The sequence below is a fragment of the Pyxicephalus adspersus genome, chromosome 4, assembly GCF_032062135.1.
Source record: "Pyxicephalus adspersus chromosome 4, UCB_Pads_2.0, whole genome shotgun sequence".
NCBI lineage: Eukaryota > Metazoa > Chordata > Amphibia > Anura > Pyxicephalidae > Pyxicephalus > Pyxicephalus adspersus.
The window spans coordinates 68,419,508-68,443,816 of NC_092861.1; the positions used below are offsets into that span (position 1 = coordinate 68,419,508).

Here is a 24,309-nt window from a genome sequence, read left to right on the forward strand (position 1 = left end):
GGATTTCATTGATGAATCAGGGGCATTGTTTTGGGTTTAAAAAAACTCTCATACAGAAACTGGATACTTGTTTGAAAGGGATGCCAGGAAATCTAAATGTGTTAGGGGTCTTGCCTTCTGTTAATTGTTTTTTGGAAGTCTGGTACTGCTCCGCCCTCAACTTCCACCAAGAATGGTATAAAAGTCCCAGGACTAAAAATCACATCACTTCGTACCTGTAAGGAGAACGCTTTCTCACACTTGGCCATTTCAGAGGAAAGAGCAGGATGTTCAAGCCAAGGCTTCAGATTCTGAGGCACACAGTTCTACTGTATATGTGTCTACTCACCTGCAGTGCAAGGTAACACTTATCTGTATATTTATATCTACTCTAGGAGTTTATTTCTATTGATATTTTTCACTTTGCCAGATTCACCTTTGGTCATTTTTATATATTCAATGTGTGTAAGATATTTAAAGAATTTGATTAAAATAGATTTTCACTGAATGAAGTGACAAATATACATCAATAGTAAGTAAATAAACTGCTATAAACAAAAATAAAATGTGTAAATAAACTCCTATAAACTAAGAGGCCAGTAAGAAGTAAATACCTTTTAACAAGGATGTTATAACTATAATTGATTTTTTTTACATATTAAAATATTATGATTTAAAAAAATTGAAAACTGTGTTTTGAGAAATATAGCAATAGGTAATTTTGTACCCTAAAGTTACCAAATAAAAAAAAATTCAACATTTTTGTAATTTATGTTATAATGCAATCGATACTCTTTTTTGTTTTGCAGGCCCTCCTATTACATTACTGCGCCTCAGTATATTATTCCTGGCATGAATACAACGCTTGCCGTTCATTGGTTTGGTGAACAATACTCTGAAATAAATGTGACTGCAGGAATTGCTGCTAGATTCAATATCCTAGGCCAAGCATACAAGGTGTTTCCTAATGGTAAATATATATTTTTATAGAAAATATTTTTCATGAATAAATGTAATTATAGCAGACAGATCCATCTAACTCAAAATGAACTCATTATCAGGCATATTCTGGTAGTGCTAAGTTCAATACCCAATAGTAACCAAAAAGTTTTTTTATATAATTTAAAAAAAATAATGATTACATGGGTTACAGTAGCAGTCTGACGTCATTCATGGATCTGTCCTGGCAGATGAAGGGGAGAGAGAGCAGCAGGGTGCCACTTGCTCGTTCTCCCCCCTTCCCTCTCCATAGTTTAGAACGGTGCTGTATGTACAATGCTCGTTCATGCATCTTTCAGTTTATTGTCATTGGAAAGGATTGTGAAAGATTGTTTCCAACAACAAAAGTCCAACATGTGTACAAAGACTTATTCTTTATGTCTGTATGAAGCCACAACAGAAATTCTAGCAACCATTAATGTCTGTTTTTTATTCTTTTTTTTAGATTCTATTGGACTACTCACCATTCCAGCAGTAAGTACAAAATTACATACACAGGGTGTCAGTAGCATGCAAAGATCAATACAGTAGTATACAGAGATTTTATTTATCGGAAATTATAGCATTAATTCCTATTACTACACTAGCAATGTTTTCTAGAACTAAAAAGTTTGAATGATTAGAAACTTTGAAAAACTTCACTAAAACAAATTGTGTGTGTATTTACTCCGCTCTGATATCCAAGAAATCCCTGATGACTTTAAATGTTTAATTTTGTGCAGAGCCTTTTCATATGACCAGATAATTAGTCATAATTCACACAATTTATTTAGTGTTGATTCCCACAATTAAGTAAATCAACTATTATATCTCTATTTAGTGCTATTGTAGGAGACTTTTGAATGTTTGACCTTATGAAAATAACCTTGCAAGTGTATAAAACATAAATATTGGAGGAAGAAAGAATGGCTTTCTCTTCATTCATTCTTTCTTCTTCCAATATATATGTTCTAGATACATAAGGCTTGGCAACAATGGTATTATCCAAAATAAGAACAAACACTCTTTGGGCTCTTAAATAACTTCTTAGCCACTTGCAAGTGTATATTTATTCACTCAATAATTTCTGAAGAGGTGGTTAGTAAGCAATTAGATAACTACACCTATTTAAATAATACTTTTTGCAGTAGAAAGATATTGCAGCATTATGAGAGATGGGCCTAATTTCTTAAATCTCTCCAAGAATAGAAAAAAATAGACGATCATGGGTGAACCTGGGCCATCCAGCAAACCTGGAGGGTATTTATTCTATTAGTTGGCAAATAGTTCCATTCCATGTTTATCTCTCCAATCTTGGAGAAACCTTGAAGTCTTTGAGAGCTTTATCAGGCCTATTGTCTTACTAGATTCTTGTTTTTTGTATTTTGATATAGAATAATACCCAGTGTTAATAAATCCCTAGACATTAGTTTACACTCACTGGATCCTGCCATTCTTGTTTGATAAGGTATAGATTTTTCATAACCATCAGATAACTACCCTTGGGGGTCAATAAATGGAAACCCTCATCAAATCTTTTTTGCTCTCCTTTTGAGTCCCTTTCCACCTGCTTGTTTTATATCATAGGTGTCAGAAAGTGGTAAATCATGTCTTCATGGCTGCATACCTTCTTTAGTTTGTGAAAACCTATACATCCATGTAGTACTTACGTTATTGTGCCTATTATAATAACAATAGTAATTCAATTTGATCACATTATCAACACAATTGTTTGACTCTAAAATGTTCCAAACAGCACTATAACTGTACTTGCAAAGTCCCAGACACAATAAAGGAAGAAGTTATATATAGTCTAATTGCTGTAAGTATAGAAGCGACAATGACTGAAGAGCCAAATATGACCAATTCGAAAAAAACAATTTGTATTTTACAGATCCCAGCAAATTCATCTTTAGATAACCTTCTACTGCTTATAAATGGATGTGTCAGAGGCACTTCAGTATTTTTTGAACAGAAGGAAATACGGGCTCTGACAAAGAACATGACTATGTTTATACAAACCGACAAAGATATTTACGGGACTGGGGAAACTGTCCATATTAGAGTGATTTCTGTCAATCGTGACCTAAAGCCATACAATGGAGATGTTGACCTTGAGATAAAGGTGGGTATTGCTTCTTGTTTATCAGTATTTGATGATATGGTTAATATATATATATATATATATATATATATATATATATAGGCACCTGGTTATAGAACTATATTCCTTTCACTGATCTTTGATCTTTTGTAATAATTTGATAGGATCCTGACAACAATATTGTCCAACAATGGCTAAAGATGAAATCAGACCGGGGAGTTGTGTCTACACATTTCACATTGACTAGCAGCCCTATTCTGGGTGGTTGGACTATACAAGCTAAATCCAATGTAAGTACAGGCTTAAATTTTTAATAGAAAGTATTAGTAATACAGACAATACAAGAAACTATTGCGGTGTTTGGGTAGAAAACATTGCACAGTTCGCTATATAGTAAGAGACTTCTTCTCTATTTTTATCAATACCGACATAAAATATATATGTAATATATCTATAGCCAAGTATTCAAGAATTTTTTCCCCCTTCTGATGAAAGGGCTCCTTCTGCGATTGCACTAGGTGCTCGGGCATGCGCAGAAGGAGTACCCAAGAGCCTCCCAGGATGCATGATGTAGGTATCCCGGGAGGCTCTGCACTCCCATTCATTCTCCTGTCTACCCTTGTCTACCCTTTTATGTAAAGTAATAATTCTGAGTTTAGGTACGCTTTAAGGTTTAATTGTACTTTTTTCCATATTTTCCAGGGCAATGTGTTTTTCAGTTCCTTCTCTGTCAAAGATTATGGTATGTATCAATTTATATGAATAATTTGTATTATTTGTTGACATGTTATTCCTGCACAGTTGTATATTTTAAATCAACAGAAACATAAAAATGCACTGATTTGATTTTAGTGTTCACTGAAAACAACCTTGGATTAGTTGAAAGAACTACCATATGTTAAACCATATCAGGCTAATATTTAGAGAGATTCTTTTTTGTTCACTAATAACTTATATGACATCACAAATATTATTATATATGATATCACAAACTGCAAATATTATACAGGGAAATACAGCATTCAAATAGAAACTGTTATACAATGGTTTATTGTAATTGACTGGCAAAATGTATTACTAACTAAATAGTTCATAAATAACCAATATCCCACACCTTTTGTTTTTCCAGCTTTAACAAAATTTATCGTGACACTGGATGCTCCGCTGTTCTATGTTGTTCCAAAGACGCTCAACTTGACTGGAACTGTTACAGCAAAGTAAGCCAAATTTTTATTTATCACTTTCATTTACATCACAGGATCACAAGTAGTCAGGGAAGAGCAAACAATATAGATTTAAAGAAACCCTGGAAATGTTATAGTGTTTACAACCTTGGTTATTGGTCTCACCTTGGTCTGTAAATATATAGTTAAAAAGGTAGCATATAAAAAAATCATATGTTGAAAAATATCATCATATATCATATTAATTAAGTACACTGTCTAGCTCCTAGAGTTTTGCCCTGATACAATATTTTTTAAGTTCTGTAACCAATGCCCCTATCCAAAGTGTAGTTTTAGTTTGGTTTAAATAACCTTATTTCTTACTAACATAACAGCATCAATTTTTTTAGATTATTATTGGTTGGACATAGTTTTAATTGTGGTATATGGTATATGTATTGAAGTTTTTGACGTGCCTTTTTATGTGCATTTTTCTCATTGCTATAAAAGAAGCCATTGATGTCTTAAATGTACTTACTGAATGTTGGAAAAAAAACAGGCAACCACTGCAGTGCAAAAAAAACTAAATATGTGTCCTTTTTTAAAGACGATGTTTCTCACATTGACATTTGTATTTTGCATTCAGATATTCCTCTAATAAACCACTAACGGGGAGTGTAACAATAACAGTGAAGTCTTTCTTTGATGAAGATGGGTTTAATGAAACATTTAAGGTAAGTTTAACATTTTTGTCATTTTCCTTTAGATATTTCTACTTTTTTCTTAAATATATATGTACAGGAAGGATTTGCAGTACACAACACCCACACCACAAACAAGAGGCTTTATGCGAACTATATTATTACCATTATGCTTGTTTGCTTTTTTTCTGGATATGCTCCAGGGTTGATACTTTTTTATTATTAATACTACTAATAAACAGGATTTATTTAGCACCAACATATTACTCAGGCTGTACAGTAAATAGGGGTTACAAATGACACACATATACAAACAATGACACAGGAGGAGGAGAGAATCTAGGAAGAGGAGGAATTAGCACACAATGGGCCTGATTTCTTAAAGCTCTCCAAGGCTGGAAAAGACTGTCCACAGTAAAGCTGGGTTATCAAGGAAACCTGGAATGGATCTGGTCCAGAATTGAAAACATTTGCTAACAAATAGCAAACTACTTTTAGGAAATCCTTTCCAGGTTTGCTGTAGAAAGTGTATCCTCTCCAGCCTTAGAGAGCTTTAATAAATCAGGTCTAATAGGAGGGGTGATAAGGGGGCCTTATTTTTTAAAGCACTCCAAGGCTGGAGAAGATACACTTTTTTCAGTGAAGCTGGGTGATCCAGCAAACCTGAAATGGATCTGGTCCAGGATAGAAAATAGCAAATAACTTTGAAGAAATCCATTCCAGGTTTGCTGGATGACCTAGCTTCACTGGTGAAAGTGTATTTTCTCCAGCCTTGGAGAGCTTAAATAAATCAGGCCCTAGGAGTGATGGGAAGTAGTGAGGGTTTGAACAGACAGAACAAGACAGGTAGACAAGTTTGAAAAGAAGTTTTGAGAGCTTTTTTAAATATGAAGAAAGTAGGAGCAAGCTGAATAGGTTGAGGAAGACCATTCCAGAGAATCAAGCCACCCTAGGAAAGTCTTGGCGCTCTGCATTACCTTAACCTAGATGATTTTTTTTTGTTGAAGGCTTTTTTCTTCTAAGCCTCCAAACACCCCCAAAAATACCAGCCTATTACACAATTTGCTATTAGTTGGCAAATATCTTCAGTCCTGGACTGGATCCATTACAGATTTGCTTGATCTTGCTGGAGAACTTTTAGGGCCAATAGCAGATTTGTACCAACAAAGGCAGAACATTTACATTTGTTCTTTGTTTGTGACTACATAACAATGTGTTTTGAAAATGAAAATCTAAAAGATCATCTTCCTTCCTTATGGTACATTTTTTGCTGATAGTAATCTTCTGTAGCTCTATGTTTATGCCTGTTGCCATTTGACCACCCCCATACTATAAGTAGAAAAATTATTTTATACACAATGGACAAACATCTGGATAGAACTGCTTAAATCCACAAAAAACATACAATATAAATTATCATATGATTTTTTTTCTTTCTTTATATAGCTCTCTGGATCTGTAAACTTCAGTTTTCCTTACACAAAAATACAAAATGCCTTTAATTGGAAAGGATTGAAATTAACAGCTTCAGTAACAGATCAAGTCACGGGTAAATTGGAAAAACAAATTGAAATGTTTTTGACTAATTGGCCTAATAGGATGAATATGCTTAAGGAAATGATAATATTTTCTTCTCTTTTTAATATAGGTAATATAGAAGAAACATCATCCTTTATATCAGTAACAAATTCAGAGTATGAAATTAACTTCATTGAAAATCATCCAGCATTCAATTCTGGTGGAAACTACACATCTAAAGTACGTTAAAACAAATTTGAAGGGGTTGATTAAAGTTTGCACTTCTACTGATAATTTCTTCAAATTCTGGCAAATTCTTCAAATTCTTTAAATAATAGAGTGCCTGGAAAATGTATTAGAACATACAAGAACCATCTTTCTTTATAATCTGAGCAATTTGAGTTCTGATTTGACATTACTATACATGTCACTGACAAGCAAAGTAGACCAGTGGCCAGATTGTCTGAACCAGTTGATAGATACTTATCACTGGTCATTACTACTAACAATTACTAGTGTTGATGCAACATTTTACCACTAGCCAAACTTCTTTAACTAATTATTACTGATGGCATATTTGTAAACATGAATGGGCATTACACTGACTGATTAATTATATTAATTACTGCTAATTTCCATTGGTATTTGCTTTACGAAATCTTAAATGAAATGTGAAAGTCATTCAAGTGCTTGCAAATCATATGTAAAACTTTGAAAACAGAGCAAGCATTTGTGTAGATAGACAATGGCTCACTATGTGTTAATTACAGCTACATATTATAGCTACAGCTATACAGATAATATGGTGATTAGCAGGGGTTGTTATCTGTGCTTTATTTCCAATATGGTTAGTGCCACTCTGGAAAGGTTAAACAATTTTGCTGATTATCACACAGTAAATATTCTCATTCTATAAAACTTTTTTTACAGTTTGTATGAATTTTGATACACATGCCTAGATAGACTGTATAAATGTCATCTTTTACTTGAAAATGACTCAGCCCATTGCAGAGCCTATTAGAATCCTAAGAATTGCAATCATTTCATAAAGTTTAAGTTGGAAGATGGAAAATGGAAGTTTAACTTGAATATTACTGATTTACTGGACTACTATACCATATGGGGGTTTGGATCAGTTTCAGGTGAAGGTAGACAACAGGCGAGGCGTCGGCACCCCAATAAATCAGTAATCAGCACTTGGGCTGACAATGATACTGTGCAATGCAAACCTATTCCCTCACACCTCTAATACCCTAAAATACACCTGGAGCTAAATATGTGTTCACCCGATTCAAATACGATCTCAATGACCTAATGATACCATATTTCAGTTAAGAATAATTTCAAGTCCAGCTATTTCAAATCATTTATCCAATTTCATCTACACTGTCTGATTTGAGTTGCTGATAACATTATATTACCATACATATTCTCCCATTTTTCCCTCATTGGGATCATTTGGTGTGGAAGTCTCGCAGATGTTTTTATCAAATCTGTATGGCTGTGACTATATAAATCTTTAATAATTAAGTTAAACTTTCATCTCAATCCTCCCCTGAAGAAGCCTAAGGGTGAAACGCGTTGGAGACCTTATAAAAAAACTGAAGTTGATATTTTTACTTGAAATGGGAAAATAAGTGTATGTAATCACAGACTTGTTTGTATATCATCAGCTAGTTGATCTATGTATGGTATAGGAAAATACTGTATAACATTAAAAAATGTTTTACTTTTTTTAACAAAAATTCTGCATATAAAAGCCTGTCTATCCCTCCACTTGATCACATAATTATCTCTTCCAGGCTAGGCAACCTAAAATACTATCCTTGATAATTAATTAGTGGAATCCTACTAACTACTCATCCCCCTATTTAGGTTCATTTCATAAATGTGTTTAGAGGTACATTTGTAAACAATTTGCATGGATCTATAAATGTGCATGCTTTTTCTTACAGATTCAGATACAGCGAATTGACAAAAAAGCCTTAACTGAACAGGAAAGGAAGGAAATGGTGACAGTTAATATAATGTTTGAATCAAAGACAGTTCAGGAGCTATATGAAATCCCAGAAACAGGAATTATCACTGTGAAGTTTCCAGTAACTGTATCATTTTATGAACTACTCATTATGGTAAGCAAATAACTGACTGACAGCAAAGACAGGAAGTAAAGGGACACTTTTCTAACAGTGACAAATCTTAAAAAACAAAACTAACATTGGGCTATGGCAATGAACATTTCTTATTCATTACACAGCGAGAGAATTATATCAGTTTTACATTTTCAGTAGTCTGTATACCATTGATAAGTTTTTTTTTTTTTATCATCGTTTAGGTACAGTACCAGAATGCTACATCACGTTACTCCCCAGACCAATTAATTACACAAAATCCCTTTGTTCAACTTCAAACACCAGCTTCAGAATTAAAGGTAATATTTTATTTTGCTGTCTCCTTTATAGTGTTTTTTCCTCCCTCTGAAACAATTACTTTACTGTGGAAAAGAAAAACAAATATTATTTTGTATAATATGAGTAAAGGTCATACCAAAAGAATACATTCATATTTAAGTATATGTATATTTTTTATAATTTAGGTTGGAGTACCATTTGAAGTGCAAGTTGATGTCCAGATACAACTTCAGGAGATTTATTACACAGTAAGTATTTTTTAATGTGCTATTAAAATTTACCCATAAAGGTAACATGCCATCTGTTGTTACTGAACATTAATGCTTTGTATAATAATGTGGCTGATTTCATAAAGAAGTATAGGCTGTTCACTTAGCAAAGGGAGATATTATCCTGCAAGGGAATTTTTTTTGCTTTGTAAATGCAGTGAAAATGCACTTTGCAGACATTACTCCATCACTTGCAAAGAATTAAATAGATATAATATTTTTGCTTGGACATGATTACATGGTTAAAGTCAGTAAAGCTTCACCTCATTCAGTAAACTAAGTAACAATTTATTTGAAGACCAGTGAGAAATCCCCTCATTTTAGAACAATACACTGGTTGATTGGTGCATGACCAGGTAAATGATCAATATCTTCCAATCAATTGTTTACCTGGTTAACATAATGCATTTATCGACCATCCTCATTCACTTCTCTGCAACCTCCCTATTCCGATAACCAATAGTAGGGAATGATCCTCCCACACAGTCACATTATTGGTTGTCAGAACAGAGGAAGTAGCATCAATCTGGCAAAGAATCGGAATTAGGTAAATCAAACACCAATCAGTAATGCATTATTTTTGGGGGATTTGCATTAGATTTGATGTTTATATTGAATCTAATGTTAAACTTATTAGAAATATCAGCCAGAGTATGGTCAATTGTCTAATGTTTTGGTTTTAAATTTTCTGTTCTAGTAGCAACTTTATTTTTTTATTTCCCCCATTTTTACTCCCAGGGACACTGTTGATCAGGACAGAGTAAATCCTAAATAAACTCACCCTTTACCCATCACAACTCCATCCAATAAAAAATACATTTTTACCTAAATTTAAAATAATAAAAACAATTTCACTACTGTTTATTATGTAATTCAACCAATCTATTTCTTCATCTTTAGGTTATTTCCAAAGGATTGGTAGTGGCGGCTGGAAAAAACAAGACAACGTTTACCCTAACACCAGAAAAGTCCTGGGCTCCCACTGCTGAAATATTGGTGTATTTGATTGATTCTGACTATGCTAACAAGCAGATTTCAAAAACACTCAATATCAAGGGGTCATTGGACCATAAGGTAAGTAGGATACAGATATATTTTCTAAAATCCTAACCATCTTTATTTATTTTTTAAATCTGAATTATTATTTAAAAAAAATCTTATTAAATAATATTTACCTAAATGGTGATATACTTTTTATATCTACTTTGTGTTTGACACTTTATTTATTCTTGCAATCTTCCAGATTGGTTTGTCTTGGAGTAAAAAAACAGCTAATCCATCAGAACAGGTGTCTTTAATAGCTACTGTGAAAGAACCTCTCTCATTGTTGGCACTGTGCATAGCTGACAAAAGTTCCACACTTTTTGAAAGACAAAATGACTTAACAACAAGCAGGGTGAGTAATATTGAGCATGGAATAAATTGAAATATGGAATTGTGTGAAATTAAAGTATCAATAGATTTCCTGTTTTTGATTTGATGTAAAGTTGTAATACTTTAATACAGTGGTTGCCAACTCGGGGTCCGCAAGAAAATTTTGGTGGTCTGCGGCTCAGACCGGTGCAACCAAGTGGGGTCAGAAGATAGGGATGGACCAGCCAGAACCACAGACCATGTCCCCTGTACAAATCCCTGGCTCAGGAAAGTGGGCAGGCTGTGTCCCTGGACACAACCTTTTCACTCTCCCATCGCAGGCTCAGTTCTGCGATGGGGAAGTTGGCAGGGTTATGCCATCATGACGTCACTATGGGGGAGAAACCATAGTGACACCCGGCTCCCAAAAAGGTTGGCAACCACTGCTTTAATAGATATATCACTAAGTTATAGAAATGTTTTTGGATAGTAGTACCTAAATAGATTGTAATGAGAAAAAAGTTCATTCAGCTAAATGATAGTAGAACTCAACTGATTTCTAAAATGATATTATGATATAATATATGAACACAGTTATGTAAGCAATAACACGTAATGGAACTATGAAATTCCCTAGGAAATACTAGAAACAATATTTTAAAAAGCACTAAAATGCTTAAACAATTACTGTAATAAAAAAAATAATATATCTTGAATGTATTTAACATTTTTTCAGGTATACCCCTTCAATTCTTACTATAAATGCATATTCTGTTTTTGTTTTTAGGTTTATAAGGGACTAAATACATTTGATATGGTAAGTACAACAAACTCTAACATGCTACAACTGTTATGCTTTAATTATAGCTTTCTGGTAATCTCTGGACATCATCACCATTAATACCAGAAGCAGGGTCAGCACTTTCTCTTTATTGCTTGTTTTTGTCTTAGCTCTATAAACATAAGTCCAAGATGATAGAACTTATTTGCTGCTTTTTATTTTCAGAAGGCTGACTTTTGGCGCTTAACCATGCAGCTCTATTTAACTGTAATACAAAAGTGGTTATGTTCCTAAAATAATGATGCACAAATATTATACTGTTCTCTAAAAACCTATGGCAAGTGTTAAGCATTTGTAGGGTATTTGGTGGGTGTTTACTAGTGTTTACCAGGATATTGTTTGCAAACACTTGCTAACAGTGAAGTTGATCTTAACCTAACCTCCCCACTTCTTTTACAATGTTAAAAGAGAAGCAACCTAAATAAATAAATAAAGAGGTATGTGTAGCAATGTTTATTAAAGTAATTAAAAAAGTGTTGATATACAGTGGCCATACACATATGAATTCAGATGTTTAGTTAGCTGGAGGTCATCATTACACAAAGCAAAAATAACAATTAAATTTTGTGTTTTACTGCGAATGCCCCACTAACTATAATGTATTAATTCCAGATGTTTACAACTATTATACTATTATACTATAACTCTATGTTTTTTCCTTACAGGGTCCACCATTTAATTTGACTGATGGCAAAGTGGAAAAAACACACAGTAAGTCGTTATTTGATGCTTAATATAGGGAAAATGCACACAAATGTAATATTTTGGATTCTGCCTATAGAAAATGACATCTACATGTTCATTAGCAAATTTAATCTCATATTATCTATACTGATATTTGAATCTATTTTATGTTGTTATAATATTAATTTCTTTTAGTTCAATTTAAAGACAAAGACTGGTAGTATAAGAATGCTAGTCTGAATTAGCAATAAAGATAACAACTGCAGCATGTAATATTTCAAGTAAAGTAATATTTACACATGTACCTGGGATCTACCAAGCTGACTCAAAATCAGGTGGTCAGGTTGTACCTAATCATCTGACTACAATCTAAGGATACCTTAAGAACCAAAAACGTAGTTTAGGATATGTTTCAAATGTGATGCAAGCATGAAAGGACATGAAAACCAATAGTATATGCAAATTTCTGTATCAGTAAAAAAAGAACAAAACTAGAAACTTCATGGGTGGGAGCCAAATTACCAATCAGTTTCCGCTGGTGCTACTGTTTAACTTGAGTTGAATATTTTTATTCTTTATTTATTCTATTTTAGATTACATTCCTCAGTCTGGAAGAAGTATTGAGATGTTTCCAAGACAAGATGAATCTGTTTCTACATGGATTTGGATTGAGACCAATACAGGGTGTGTTAATAAAACATTATCCTTGGTAAAGTTTTACATTTTAAAAGCCTAAAAGCAAGAATATTGTGGAGCAGGAACTTTTTGTGACTAGCAAACAACTATAGGCTATGGACTTTCTGTAACTGACACATTCTGTAACTATAGATCTGTTACATCTCAGACCTAGGATTGAAGCACTACACACAAACTAAGGTCCACTACACACCAAAAACCTATAATTTTTAAACATATTATTATGAAATAGTACCTAAAATATTTGTGCAAAACTAGTAATAAGTCAATGAGCCGGATTTACTAAAGCTTTCCAAGATTGGAGAAGATACACACTTTCATCGGTAATTGCAGCAAACCTGGAATAACAAATAGCAAATTACTTTAATGAAATACCTTTCAGGTTTGCTGTACCATCCATATTCACAGATGAAAGTGAATAAATCTGGCCCAATGTCATATTAGGACAGATTTATAGAGAAGACTATAGAATGATAGATTACAGAAGAAGATACATAAATACATAGTATATATATAGTAGCTATTATAGGTAAAGAATATATGTCCATATTTTATCTTACCTTTTTTAATTGAGATAATTTATTCATGTTAATTTTTGCTTCACAGCTCAGGCCTAACGTCCAAACTTCCATTTACTGTACCTGACATGAGCACCACTTGGGTGGCTACTGCTTTTGTTGTTTCTGAAAATCTTGGTCTGGGAGTAGTTGAGGAACCTGTTGAGGTGAATATTTTCTCTGCAGTTTCAATGTTCTAAATATTAGATATTACTCTGTTTTGTGAAAGTGATAAAGTACAACCTAGAGGTGTCTCTACTTACTTGCTGCAGCCTGCAGACAATGTAACTGACAAAATAATGGGTGCAATGAAAAAAGGCCACTACATTCTCATAGCATTTTGTACTTCCCGGGAGTGCTGATGTTCATTCTCCCTGGTAGACTTCTTTCTATATATTTTCATTATCATACCTCACATATATTTATTTCATTTTTAATAAAGTTTTTTCATTTTATTTTTTGACAGCTATCAATATTCAAACCTTTTGTGGTTTCATTAAATATGCCGAATTCTATCATAAGAGGGGAACAATTTGTTCTGGAAGTTACCTTAAAGAATTCTTTAAAGGAAAACTTACAGGTATGTCATACATTTATTGGAATTGTAACATTTTGGAAATGTATTTTGGACATTTTTTGTGTATAATAAATCTTTATTATTTTTATGTGTTCACAGGTTCTGGTCACTTTGGAAAAAAATGATGCTTTTAATATAATTGTACCTAATTTTAATAATATTTCTATGCTGGTGGTAGCTGGTCAACAGAATGTAAAAGTTCCTAGAGAAGATGCAACAACTGTTCTCTTCCCCTTAGAGCCAAGGAAACTTGGTAACATCACCGTCACAGTTAAAGCAACATCAAAAGCAGCTTCAGATGTTTTAACTAAATTTATTCTAGTGAAGGTGAGTAACATCATGATTACAACTTGGATATATACTGTAAACTTTTGTTAAACTATAAATATGTAATATGTGTTTATTAGCATTGCTGCTTTTCCTTCTGCTACTATTAAACTAATTGTATAATATTAGGTATATATTTTTTTTATAGGCTGAAGGAATTAAGTACTCTTATACACAATCAGAAATGTTTAACCTTGTGACTTCTGGAAATGGAACTCAGACAGCATCAAAGAATTTTTTATTCAGTTTGCCTAGTGATATAGTACAAGGCAGTGAGGAAGCATTTGTTACAGTGGTTGGTAAGTATTACTTTGATAACCTTTGTTATACCATGGTGTTTATATCAGAATTTTCCTATAATTATGTGCAGCAAGTGAAGTGAAAGGTAATCAGTTATGTCAGTTGTTTTTTTGATTATTTTGTCAGATTTTAGAATTTTAAGCAGAAATGCCAAATTTCTGAACATGGAATTTATTTACCTCATAGCACAAGACTTACTGTCTGGGTCTAAATAGTATTTTATAGCAGTCTTTATAGGTTTTATTAATTTAATAAAATTAAAACAATTTTTCTAATTTTCCTAGCTAATATAATATATAAAGTATATAGTATAAAGGACTATAATAAAGTATAAAGTATGTACTATACTATAGTAGAGTATTTAGTTCAGACTGAAATCAATATTTCTTTGAGTCTGGAATTTAATTGGGTGGATAATATACATAAATTCTTGCATATCTTTTGAAGAAATTGGTGATCATATGAATATGTTATGGATTCTAAGAGCTGTGATTTCTTCCACACAGGGGATCTTCTTGTGCCTTCAATAAATGGTCTTCAATCACTCATCCAAATGCCATATGGATGTGGAGAGCAGAATATGATCAACTTTGCACCAAATATATATATTCTGCAGTATTTATTTGCAACTCAAAACTTAACTAACAATATCGAAACAAAATCCATAGACGCTATGAATTACGGTAAATTCTTTTTCAAGTGCCTTAAAAGCTATTTCAAAGTCTTGTACAAAATCTCATAAACTGTTACTTTGCATGGGTACTAAAATAGAGTTAAAAGAGTTGGGGTCACTAGAATGTTGTATCACTTGGCATAAGGATTGTGTTTTGTGAGTTGTACCAGTAATACAGTTAAAAGAAATCAGGTCCCATCCTGGTTTGTCTTTGGTTCACCTGTTTTTGTTCTCTTCATATCTTTATTGGACCTATCATAATGTATAGCCAAGAGGGAGGCAAGGAGAGGCAAAAGTGGAGGGCTATCCAGTTATTTAAGAATAAGGAAATCAAGTAGTACATGGCAGTGATCATCAAAAAAATGAAAATAAATGGCTGACACCTAGATAACATCTCTAGTGAAAGTTGTTGGAAAATAGAGCAGCACCATAGACTGCTAAATAAATGATCATTGCACATGAACACTTTCATAAACACCAGTATCTGAACGAGATTACATTAGGAAAACAGTGAATTGCTGGAGTAGCATTTTGTATATTGTGTAATGGCACTAATTATCTATAAACTAATGCGATGGATGTATTCTTTACAGGTTACCAAAAGGAATTATTATATAAACGATCAGATGGTTCTTTCAGTGCGTTTGGAAATGCTGACTCTTCTGGAAGCACATGGTGAGTATAATACTGTTTATATTTACAGCTATAACTTTGATTATTGTAAGCATATGCATATTATATAATTTATATATCTATATTTGTTTATACAAGTGGTTTGTATATACAGTATCAATCTATCTATTTAAATTTCCATTATTTGTCTTTTTTGCAGGCTTTCAGCTTTTGTGCTTAGATGCTTTCTTCAGGCTCGCAAATTTATATACATAAGTCCCTCAGTCTTAGAGGGTATAACACAGTGGCTTGTTCAGTACCAGGATATGGCAACTGGTGTATTTGCTGAGCCCGGGAGAGTGATACACAAGGAACTCCAAGGAGGACTGGATGGTCCAGTTACCCTAACTGCCTACATACTGACCACACTTTTACAAGAAGAAAATTATAGGGTAAGTATAATAGGAATAATTTGAAAATGACTTTTATTAGGTAAATGACAAACACAATTTAGCTATAATTTAGTTTATTTTTTATATTGAATAGTTATCCTAATATTGTAGCAGTATTACCCTTAAATTTTTTATTAATATTACCCTAGGAGGATTTGCAGCAAATACCAGTATCATGTGATATAAAGTAGATATTTTTACTTTTGTATTATGAGGTGCCCTCCTTTGTTCAGCTCTGATAAAGATGTTCCATATAAATAATTAGCAATAATAACACGTATTTTAGGTTACCAAATGATGGCAGAATTTACTCAATGGGTGGAAAATCCACTTTGCTAACAGCTCACCAATCTGACCCTTATATGGTAATTTGCTGCATTTGAATCTAGTTATGTGATGCTTTTTTTATATAGAAAATATTTTGTTAGTAAAAAAAAATTACATGCACTCCTCCCCTCGGTCACTTAATCTTATTTACCAGGCAGGCCAGACTGGTATTCCTATGAAAGGAGAGCTTTTTTCTATTGGACAGTTTCTTTAAATGGGGGTTCGACAAAAAAAGGCAGATTTTCTTAAACATTTAGTCAAAAAACGATCGACTAAGCATAAAGGAATAGCTGATATCCACTAGCTCCAAATCAGTTTATTCCAGTAGGGCATTGAACATGGTGGGTTAGGTTGCCTATATTTAGCAATTAATATATATGAAAATAATTTTATTGTGTTGTGTTTTCCTATAGCAACTCTATGGCACAAACATTAGGAAAGCTGTACAATATATTGAAAGTAAATTTGATGAAGGAATTTCTACTAACTACACCTTGTCAGTTGTTGCTTATGCATTGACACTGGCTAACAGCACCAAAGCAGAGGCTGCCCTGAACAAGCTCAATTCAATGGCAAACACTACAGGTAAATACATTTAGTAAATTTTATTGTGATAAGTATAATGCACTTAGCATTTTTTTTACTTTTTATGAAAAAAAAAGCACTGTATATACCCAAAACCAAGGAGGGTTAGGTTCAATAAACTGGGTTTTGTTTCCACTTTTTAAAATTTAAACTTAGGTACATTGCAGTGACATTGCTAGTGACATGAAATCTGAAGTACTGGAAAAACACAATATTCATCAATATTCATGTGTTCACTAGTCCTCTGACTTTATTTTTTAATTCTCCACTGCGGATTGACAAATGACAAATGACCTATGGAGGTGAGCATAGTGGGGTACTGCTCACTTGGTCTCCTCTTTCTCTTTTCTATGTGTGTACAGTGCTTGTTCATTCATATGACAATTTGAATCATGATCATTTATTATCATTTATTGAAATATGATCATTTCCAGTGACTGTAATCCTATGTGTGTACATAGCCTTAGAGTGGTTCAATACTTAGCTTCCAGCTAAGTATTATATAATACGATAACTAACATTATGCATACTTGTTTCTCTATTTAGGAGATCTGAAGTTCTGGTCCTCAACTTCTGCAACAACTATTAACTACTTGAATCCAAAAACAACTGATATTGAAACAGCAGCTTATGCCTTGCTTGCCTTCAATGAACAGAGAAGACGTTCAGATGCTCTCCCAGTGATGAAATGGTTGACCCAGCAAAGGAGCTCTCTTGGGGGCTATGGCTCAACCCAGGTAAAAATATGGTTTACTTTTTATCAGCTAGTAAGGGACAGCAAGCGGAAATTGATACTGAACAGGTCTAGTTTATTAAATGTATTCATAGTATGCTAAGCATCACATTCTTGTGTCTTTCCAGGATACAATTATGGCCTTACAGGCTCTTTGCAAGTTTTTGGAGCAATTTCCCACTGCGGATACATCAATTACTGTGTTTGTTACTGGTCCAACAGTAAATACCCTAAAGAAATTTCAGATCACCAATGGCAATTTACATTTGCTACAAAGTCAGCAGGTATGTACATTATCAGGTTCTGTGTTGTATTGATACATTGTAAAATATAAACAAGTCTGCACCCACACACATACATTTATTAGTCTGTCATCAGCAACTTGTTTTATTTTGTTTGAGTTATGATATTCTGATATTTTCTTATAGATTGAAGTCTCCAGGCCTTTTTCAGTCAATGTCAGGGCTGTTGGAAGAGGAGTGGCTTTTGTACAGGTAGGAGAAACTGCACCTTGTTATACAGTTTTGGTACTTTTGCATTTTGTAATTAAAGTATCAACAGTTTAAAGTGGACCCTTAAGTAACCTTACAACTCTACGCGAATATATTTTGCGGACATGTCACAATATACATCAACGGTATACTTCTCAAAACCTCTGTGCTTTTTATCATTTAAAGCAGTCCTTAAGTTTAGGACTTTGTTGAGATGATAATGTTAGTGTGCTATGTCCAATAGTCCAATTAAATTTGAAAATTACAGTAAAATGGCTAAAGAGCCATCTCCTTAAATAATAAAATTTTGAGAATGGAGCCTTATGTATTTAAAACATATTTTGAATGCATATATCAGTTATGTTACATTACCTGACTGATTCTACATTACAGGTTAATGTAAGGTACAACAGGAAGCCATTATCAAGGCGCAGGAGAAGCACTCCAGTAACAGAAGCATTCAAATTAGATGTGAAAGTAGCAGAAAATAAAAACGACATTAATAGGCTGTCTGTGGAAATATGTACAAGGTAAGTCAACCACTATTTTTAATTTAAATAGTGTAACATGATTAAAGCCTATCCTATGAATGACTTATTACATTGCTGTTTCTGTTTGAACTCTGCTTTAATATAATTTAGAGTATATTTCCTTTACTTTGTTCACAGCTACCAGGGAGCAGGAAATGAGAGCGGAATGGCACTTGTAGATGTTGGTTTCCTGAGTGGATTCACACTGAAAACTGAAGATGTTACCAAACCACAATCTCTTAAACTGGTGGAGCCAAAAGAAGACAATGTTTATCTCTATTTGGATTCGGTAGGTTTGGAGAGAAAATGTTTTTACTTTTTTTTCAATTGGTAAATTACATAATTTGGCTCCTAAATATATGCAAAACATCAGTATTATTATACATTATGGTATTTAGCCATCATCAATAATGCCTCTTTCTAAATAAGTGTGCCATTGGTGACACTTGGTATAAACACCACTAGTAGTTAAAAGTTCTCAGTCAAAAACGGCCTTGACATATGTAGTATAGGATAGAGTCAACAAAGCCTACATTTAGCGCAAATAAACTATTTATTTACTATATATGCAACAAAATATTTCCTATGAGAACACATTTTCCTGCACTTACCTGTCCTTTGGTGTATGGGCTACATTAATATTTTTCTTTTTCAGGATTGTTTTTTAACCCCCCTAGCGTTCTAATTCTGTCATTTTTTGATGCAAAAAGTGATCCTATTTTTTTTGCGTCGAAATTTTTGTTTATATTGTGGGCCTGTAATTCTTAGGATTAACTCCCGGGTATAATTATTTTATTTATTTATTATATTAGAATCATAATTTATAAAATAATACATAATTATAAATCATTATTATAAAAAATAATGAAATATTAGCCCAAAACAATGTAATTTATCCAAAAAAAAATGTTATCAAAAATTTCCTTTCGAAATTTTCCAAACAAGGGTGCAATATTATTGATAAATAATAATATAAATTATATGCAGATTTTAGAAAAAAAAATTTACTTCAATTCAGGAAGTGATTAAAAAGTCATTATAAGGTTAGATCAAGGTCAGGGCTAATAGCGTGCAAAATGTAAATCAGGGCACTGGGCAATGATGCTTGGTGCACTACAATGTGTATTTATACTTTTATTATATGTTTTGATGTGTTTTTACTTTAAAAAAACAATTTAAAAGCAGATTACATAGTAATCTGCTTTTAAATTTCCCGCCCCCAGAATCCATCACTCCACCGCATCACCCGGAAGATGTCACACATCTTGCCGGGTGATGCGGTGGGGATGTCCCCGCCCTACTTCATTCCCCTGCTCGCATCTCCCGGAGGCTGATCTCCGGGTGATGCGAGCAGGAGAGTGAGCAGCGGGGACATCCCCTACTCCCGAAGGGTGAGATCAGCCCCTGGGAGTAGGGGATGATGTCCCCGCTGCTCTCATCACCCGGAGATCAGCCTCCGGGTGATGCGAGCAGGGAGCAGGCAGTAGATCCAGGGGCTGCTGCCAGCAGGAAATCTCCGCTGGCATCACCCTCTGGATTTTACTATTGGTGATCGCATCTGCAGTTAGATGCGATGCACCAAACAGAAATCCTGCATGGTGCATCGCATCTAACTGCAGATGCGTGCATCGGGGTGGTGGGGACCCGGGCGGTATTTAAAAGCAGATTACTCCGTAATCTGCTTTTAAATTTCCCGCCCGGCCACGCCCCCCGACGGAGAAGCGCCCCGCCATCACAGCGGGATCGTGAGATCCCCGCTGGAGCGCGGGGATAAGGTAAGAGGGACCCTCAAAGGTACCCCGAGTGTGACTCGGGATTACCGCTTTTTGCAATTTTTTCCACCCCGAGTCACACTCTGGAATACCGCTAGGGGGGTTAATATTTTTAAATGGTCATTTCTGTCAGTATCACTTTGGGCCTGATTTAATAAAGCTCTCCATGTTTGTAGAAGATCATCACGGCTATCACAATTGAACCTGGGTGATCTTGCAAACCTGAAATGGATATGGTCCAGAATTCAAGGCAGATCCATTTCAGGTTTGCTGGATGACCCAGGAATATGATAGTCTATTTTCTCCAGTCTTGGAGAGCTTTAACCCTCATAGCGGTATTCCTGAGTGTGACTCGGGGTGGATTTTACCTGCAAAACGGTAATCCAGAGTCACACTTGGGGTCGCTAAAAAAAAAATAAAAAACCCCACTTACCTTATTACTTTGGCGTCCCCCGGCATCCTGCCTGTCTGTTCAGGTCCTCAGGCAGCGTCCTCCTTCTTCGATCTCCCCCCGGCGACTGTTGGGTTTCCCGATGACGACAGTGCATGTGTTGGTATTTGCGGGAGGCGCAGCGGGAAACTCAAATAATTTTGTATTGTATTCAATACAAAATACCTGTATTGAGTCCAAATCTTTATAATATATATAATTATATTATATACATATAAAATACATGCTACTGTAGAGGTATAGTTCAGGTTTCACTATTTTTTATGCACCCTTTTTTAACAGATTTTTTAAAAATAATAAAGTTTATTATTAAATTTATTAAATATTGGACATGTTTCAGTGGGTTATGCCAAAGAATTATAGGCCTACAATGTAAAATAAATTTCCATGCAAAACAATGAAACGCTCTTTGCATGAAAATACGGACAGAATTAGAACCCCAGGGGGGTTAATAAATCAGTCCCTTTTATGTCCTTAGGTGACAGCATTCACTGTACTGTTTGCATGGGGGAGCTACTCACACCTGATTTAGACTACAGAACAACTCTCCCTGACCTCATCTTCATAAAAATATATATGGTCCACTTTACCCAACAGATGATATTGAGCATAAAAGTTCAATTTTAGGGTTAACATACAGTTTAACGCCTCACAATGGTTTTAAAACAGTAGACACATCTGAGAAATTATCTCCGGTCTAAAAGTCTAGCATCCCTTCCCACTTTAGAATCATAGACAAACCTAATTATGGGTTACATTAAATTACCACGGAATGTCTCTTTTGTAAACGATTTTGTATGTATATAATTTTATATTTGTTTTCCTAGGTGACCAGAGATAAGCTTTGTATATCAGTTCCAATGGTTCGTTTCGCCAAGGTTGCCGGTTCCCAGGATGCAGTGATTAAAGTCTATGACTATTACAGCCCAGGTAATTGCAATATAATGCATTATTTCTGAATGTATATCTCTCCAAAAAAAATGAAAGGTACTGAATAAATAAGTATACGAGAAAAACATGAATCAGAGAAAAAATACAAAGTGTAGGTTGTCCGTAGCAATCAGTCTGCATTTAAGTTTAATTTTTCAGCTCTGGCTGAAGGAGGCCAAAGGAGTCGATTTAGCAATGTTTTTAACAAAGATTCACACAACTGTCACTCAAGATTCACATATTTTTTTATTGTAATGCTTTAATCATGGATAAACACTTTGATAAATACATCCCAAGATGCCATTTAGTTATGGTTTACATGTCTCTGAATGTAAATATTTTTTTAAACTAATATTTTGTTTCTCTTTTCCAGAAATGACAGCAACTCGGACATATAACTCCCTAACCATGAGTCAAATATCCTCATGCGACTTCTGTGGGTCAAACTGCAGTCTGTGCAGATCAAATGTTACAGTCACATCGAAACCCCTAGCAAGTAATGCCTACAAACCTGCAGTGTTCACGCTTTGGCTCTATGTGATTCTTCAATATTACTTTCTATAAATATCACCAGTGAAACACTAACTAATAATTATTAGTTAAACAGCCCGTTCACTGGATCATGTATAAACTATTCCTATGTATGTCTGAGGAGGTACTACAGGATTCTGTATCACTCATAGCACTCCAGCGACATATCAGGGATATGGTGTGTTTTGACTGTCCAATTAAGGATAAAATACTTTTAATTACCCTTTCTAGGGGATATTGGAGTTCATAATTTATTTTATGTGGATATTTATTGTTCATATTAAGTTTGTAATTTGTATGTATTGTATGTATTTACACTGTACGGAACTATCTAGCATTATCATTTCAAACTGTTAAATGACAGAGATAAAAGGAAAATCGTAAAACTTTGCATCTGCTTTGTGTGTGTTGGCTAAAAAAAATTAAACAAATGAATACAAACCAGTTTATTTATTTTGTTGGTGTTTAATGTTTTGAATTCCTAAGAGCCAAAGAAAGAGTAGAACCAAGAAACAAAATGTGTGCCTATTTATAACAAAAAAAGTTAAAAACTCTATTTTATTACAGATAGTGCCTAATTAAGGACATCTGACATGCAGATGACTCCTAGACATGAACGGGGCTTCCCTGCTCGTTGGTGTGCAGGATAGAGGCTTGATGAAGGGGGGGTCACATGACTTGAAGAAGAAGTCTTTCGCTGTTCTGGAACCTCTTGTAGTTCTTTACTGACCAAGACTATCTCTGCAGTTGTTGCTTTTTGCATATAAAAGCACAACTTGCTCCAGAAGTTAATAAATGTCTAGGCTCCATATAAAGTTTTTTATTTTTTGCTTTGACTGCTTGAAAGCAAAACTCTGCAAACATTTTAACATTACTGTTCTGTCCTCACAACACTGTCCTGTGTAGTGCAGCTAGACAGGCAGCTAAACACTGTAAATAAGGCCAATAAGCGGAGAAATCTGCTTCTTGACTGAGATTCTCTGAACTTTATTGTCTTTCCTCATTTACTTTAATTTTGTGAAACTGCAATACAATACAAACAGATATATATCAGTATACATAGTACAGCAATATATAGCTTACATCTAGCTATCTAATGCATAATATTCCTACATGCTTCTTCATAAAATGCTATCATAGAGGCCTACTTACAGACAATTCGTTTGCCAGGCTTGATGGGAAGGACAGATCCTTTTCACTGAGAAACTAAGATGGAGACTAGGCGGGCCTTACATCATCCTGCAAATCTAGATAATTTCCTGTTGCTGGCTAGAATATATTATGCAAAGACTGCTTACAAAAAAACAACCACTAGAGGGCAGTAGAAAAGCTAATGTACATCAATACTATTGTCTCGGCTAAGATGCAATGAAGGCAGCACAATTACCTTTGCATTAGGATTTCTGTGATTCTGCAGGCATTGTTCTGGTTTTCCTAGTTTGAAACTGATTGTAATTCTGCGGACATGTTTTGTCATATTATTACAATGACATGATTTCTTTTATTATTCATTTTTTTCTTAGGTGATTATCCTGTAATTTGTTGTTACCTTCTTTTCATAACAAATGTTTAGTTTCCTGTGTGCAATACAATTTTTTCACATTCTTAACCTTCTGTGGCTCTGTGCTGGGGAGGCACAGAACAAAATTGAAGGCATAAATGGAGGTGGTATACTACTGCTTGGAAAGGTTTACTATATACATGTGAAAGGTTCGGCACACCTAAAAACACGCCCAAGTTTTCTGTTTTCAAGTTTTTGTTTTC

At 34.2% G+C, this 24,309-nt stretch overlaps 1 protein-coding gene across 1 annotated transcript; it reads left to right on the plus strand.

Annotated features, from left to right (window-relative positions):
* The first annotated feature begins 266 nt into the window (after positions 1 to 266).
* LOC140329793 (CD109 antigen-like) lies at positions 267 to 23,691 on the plus strand. The gene is made up of 33 exons (XM_072410186.1): positions 267 to 340; positions 789 to 949; positions 1,424 to 1,452; positions 2,852 to 3,082; positions 3,226 to 3,351; positions 3,764 to 3,803; positions 4,191 to 4,278; positions 4,871 to 4,958; positions 6,372 to 6,474; positions 6,574 to 6,683; positions 8,399 to 8,575; positions 8,779 to 8,874; positions 9,040 to 9,102; positions 10,024 to 10,197; positions 10,367 to 10,519; positions 11,264 to 11,293; positions 11,983 to 12,028; positions 12,595 to 12,685; positions 13,304 to 13,421; positions 13,721 to 13,834; positions 13,931 to 14,158; positions 14,307 to 14,457; positions 14,965 to 15,141; positions 15,725 to 15,806; positions 15,964 to 16,195; positions 16,936 to 17,107; positions 17,654 to 17,844; positions 17,969 to 18,124; positions 18,269 to 18,334; positions 18,725 to 18,861; positions 19,000 to 19,150; positions 21,912 to 22,014; positions 22,388 to 23,691. Exons 1-33 carry the CDS (start codon positions 267 to 269, stop codon positions 22,576 to 22,578), a joined length of 4,149 nt encoding a protein of 1,382 aa, XP_072266287.1. The 3' UTR covers positions 22,579 to 23,691.
* Positions 23,692 to 24,309: the final 618 nt, after the last annotated feature.

Excerpts from the sequence above, each read along its gene's own strand:
- LOC140329793 (XM_072410186.1), top strand. The coding sequence starts at position 267 with ATGTTCAAGCCAAGGCTTCAGATTCTGAGGCACACAGTTCTACTGTAT. Across the intron at positions 9,103-10,023 it reads TTCAGGAGATTTATTACACA|GTTATTTCCAAAGGATTGGT; the intron begins GTAAGTATTTTT and ends CTTCATCTTTAG. Across the intron at positions 15,142-15,724 it reads CATAGACGCTATGAATTACG|GTTACCAAAAGGAATTATTA; the intron begins GTAAATTCTTTT and ends TATTCTTTACAG.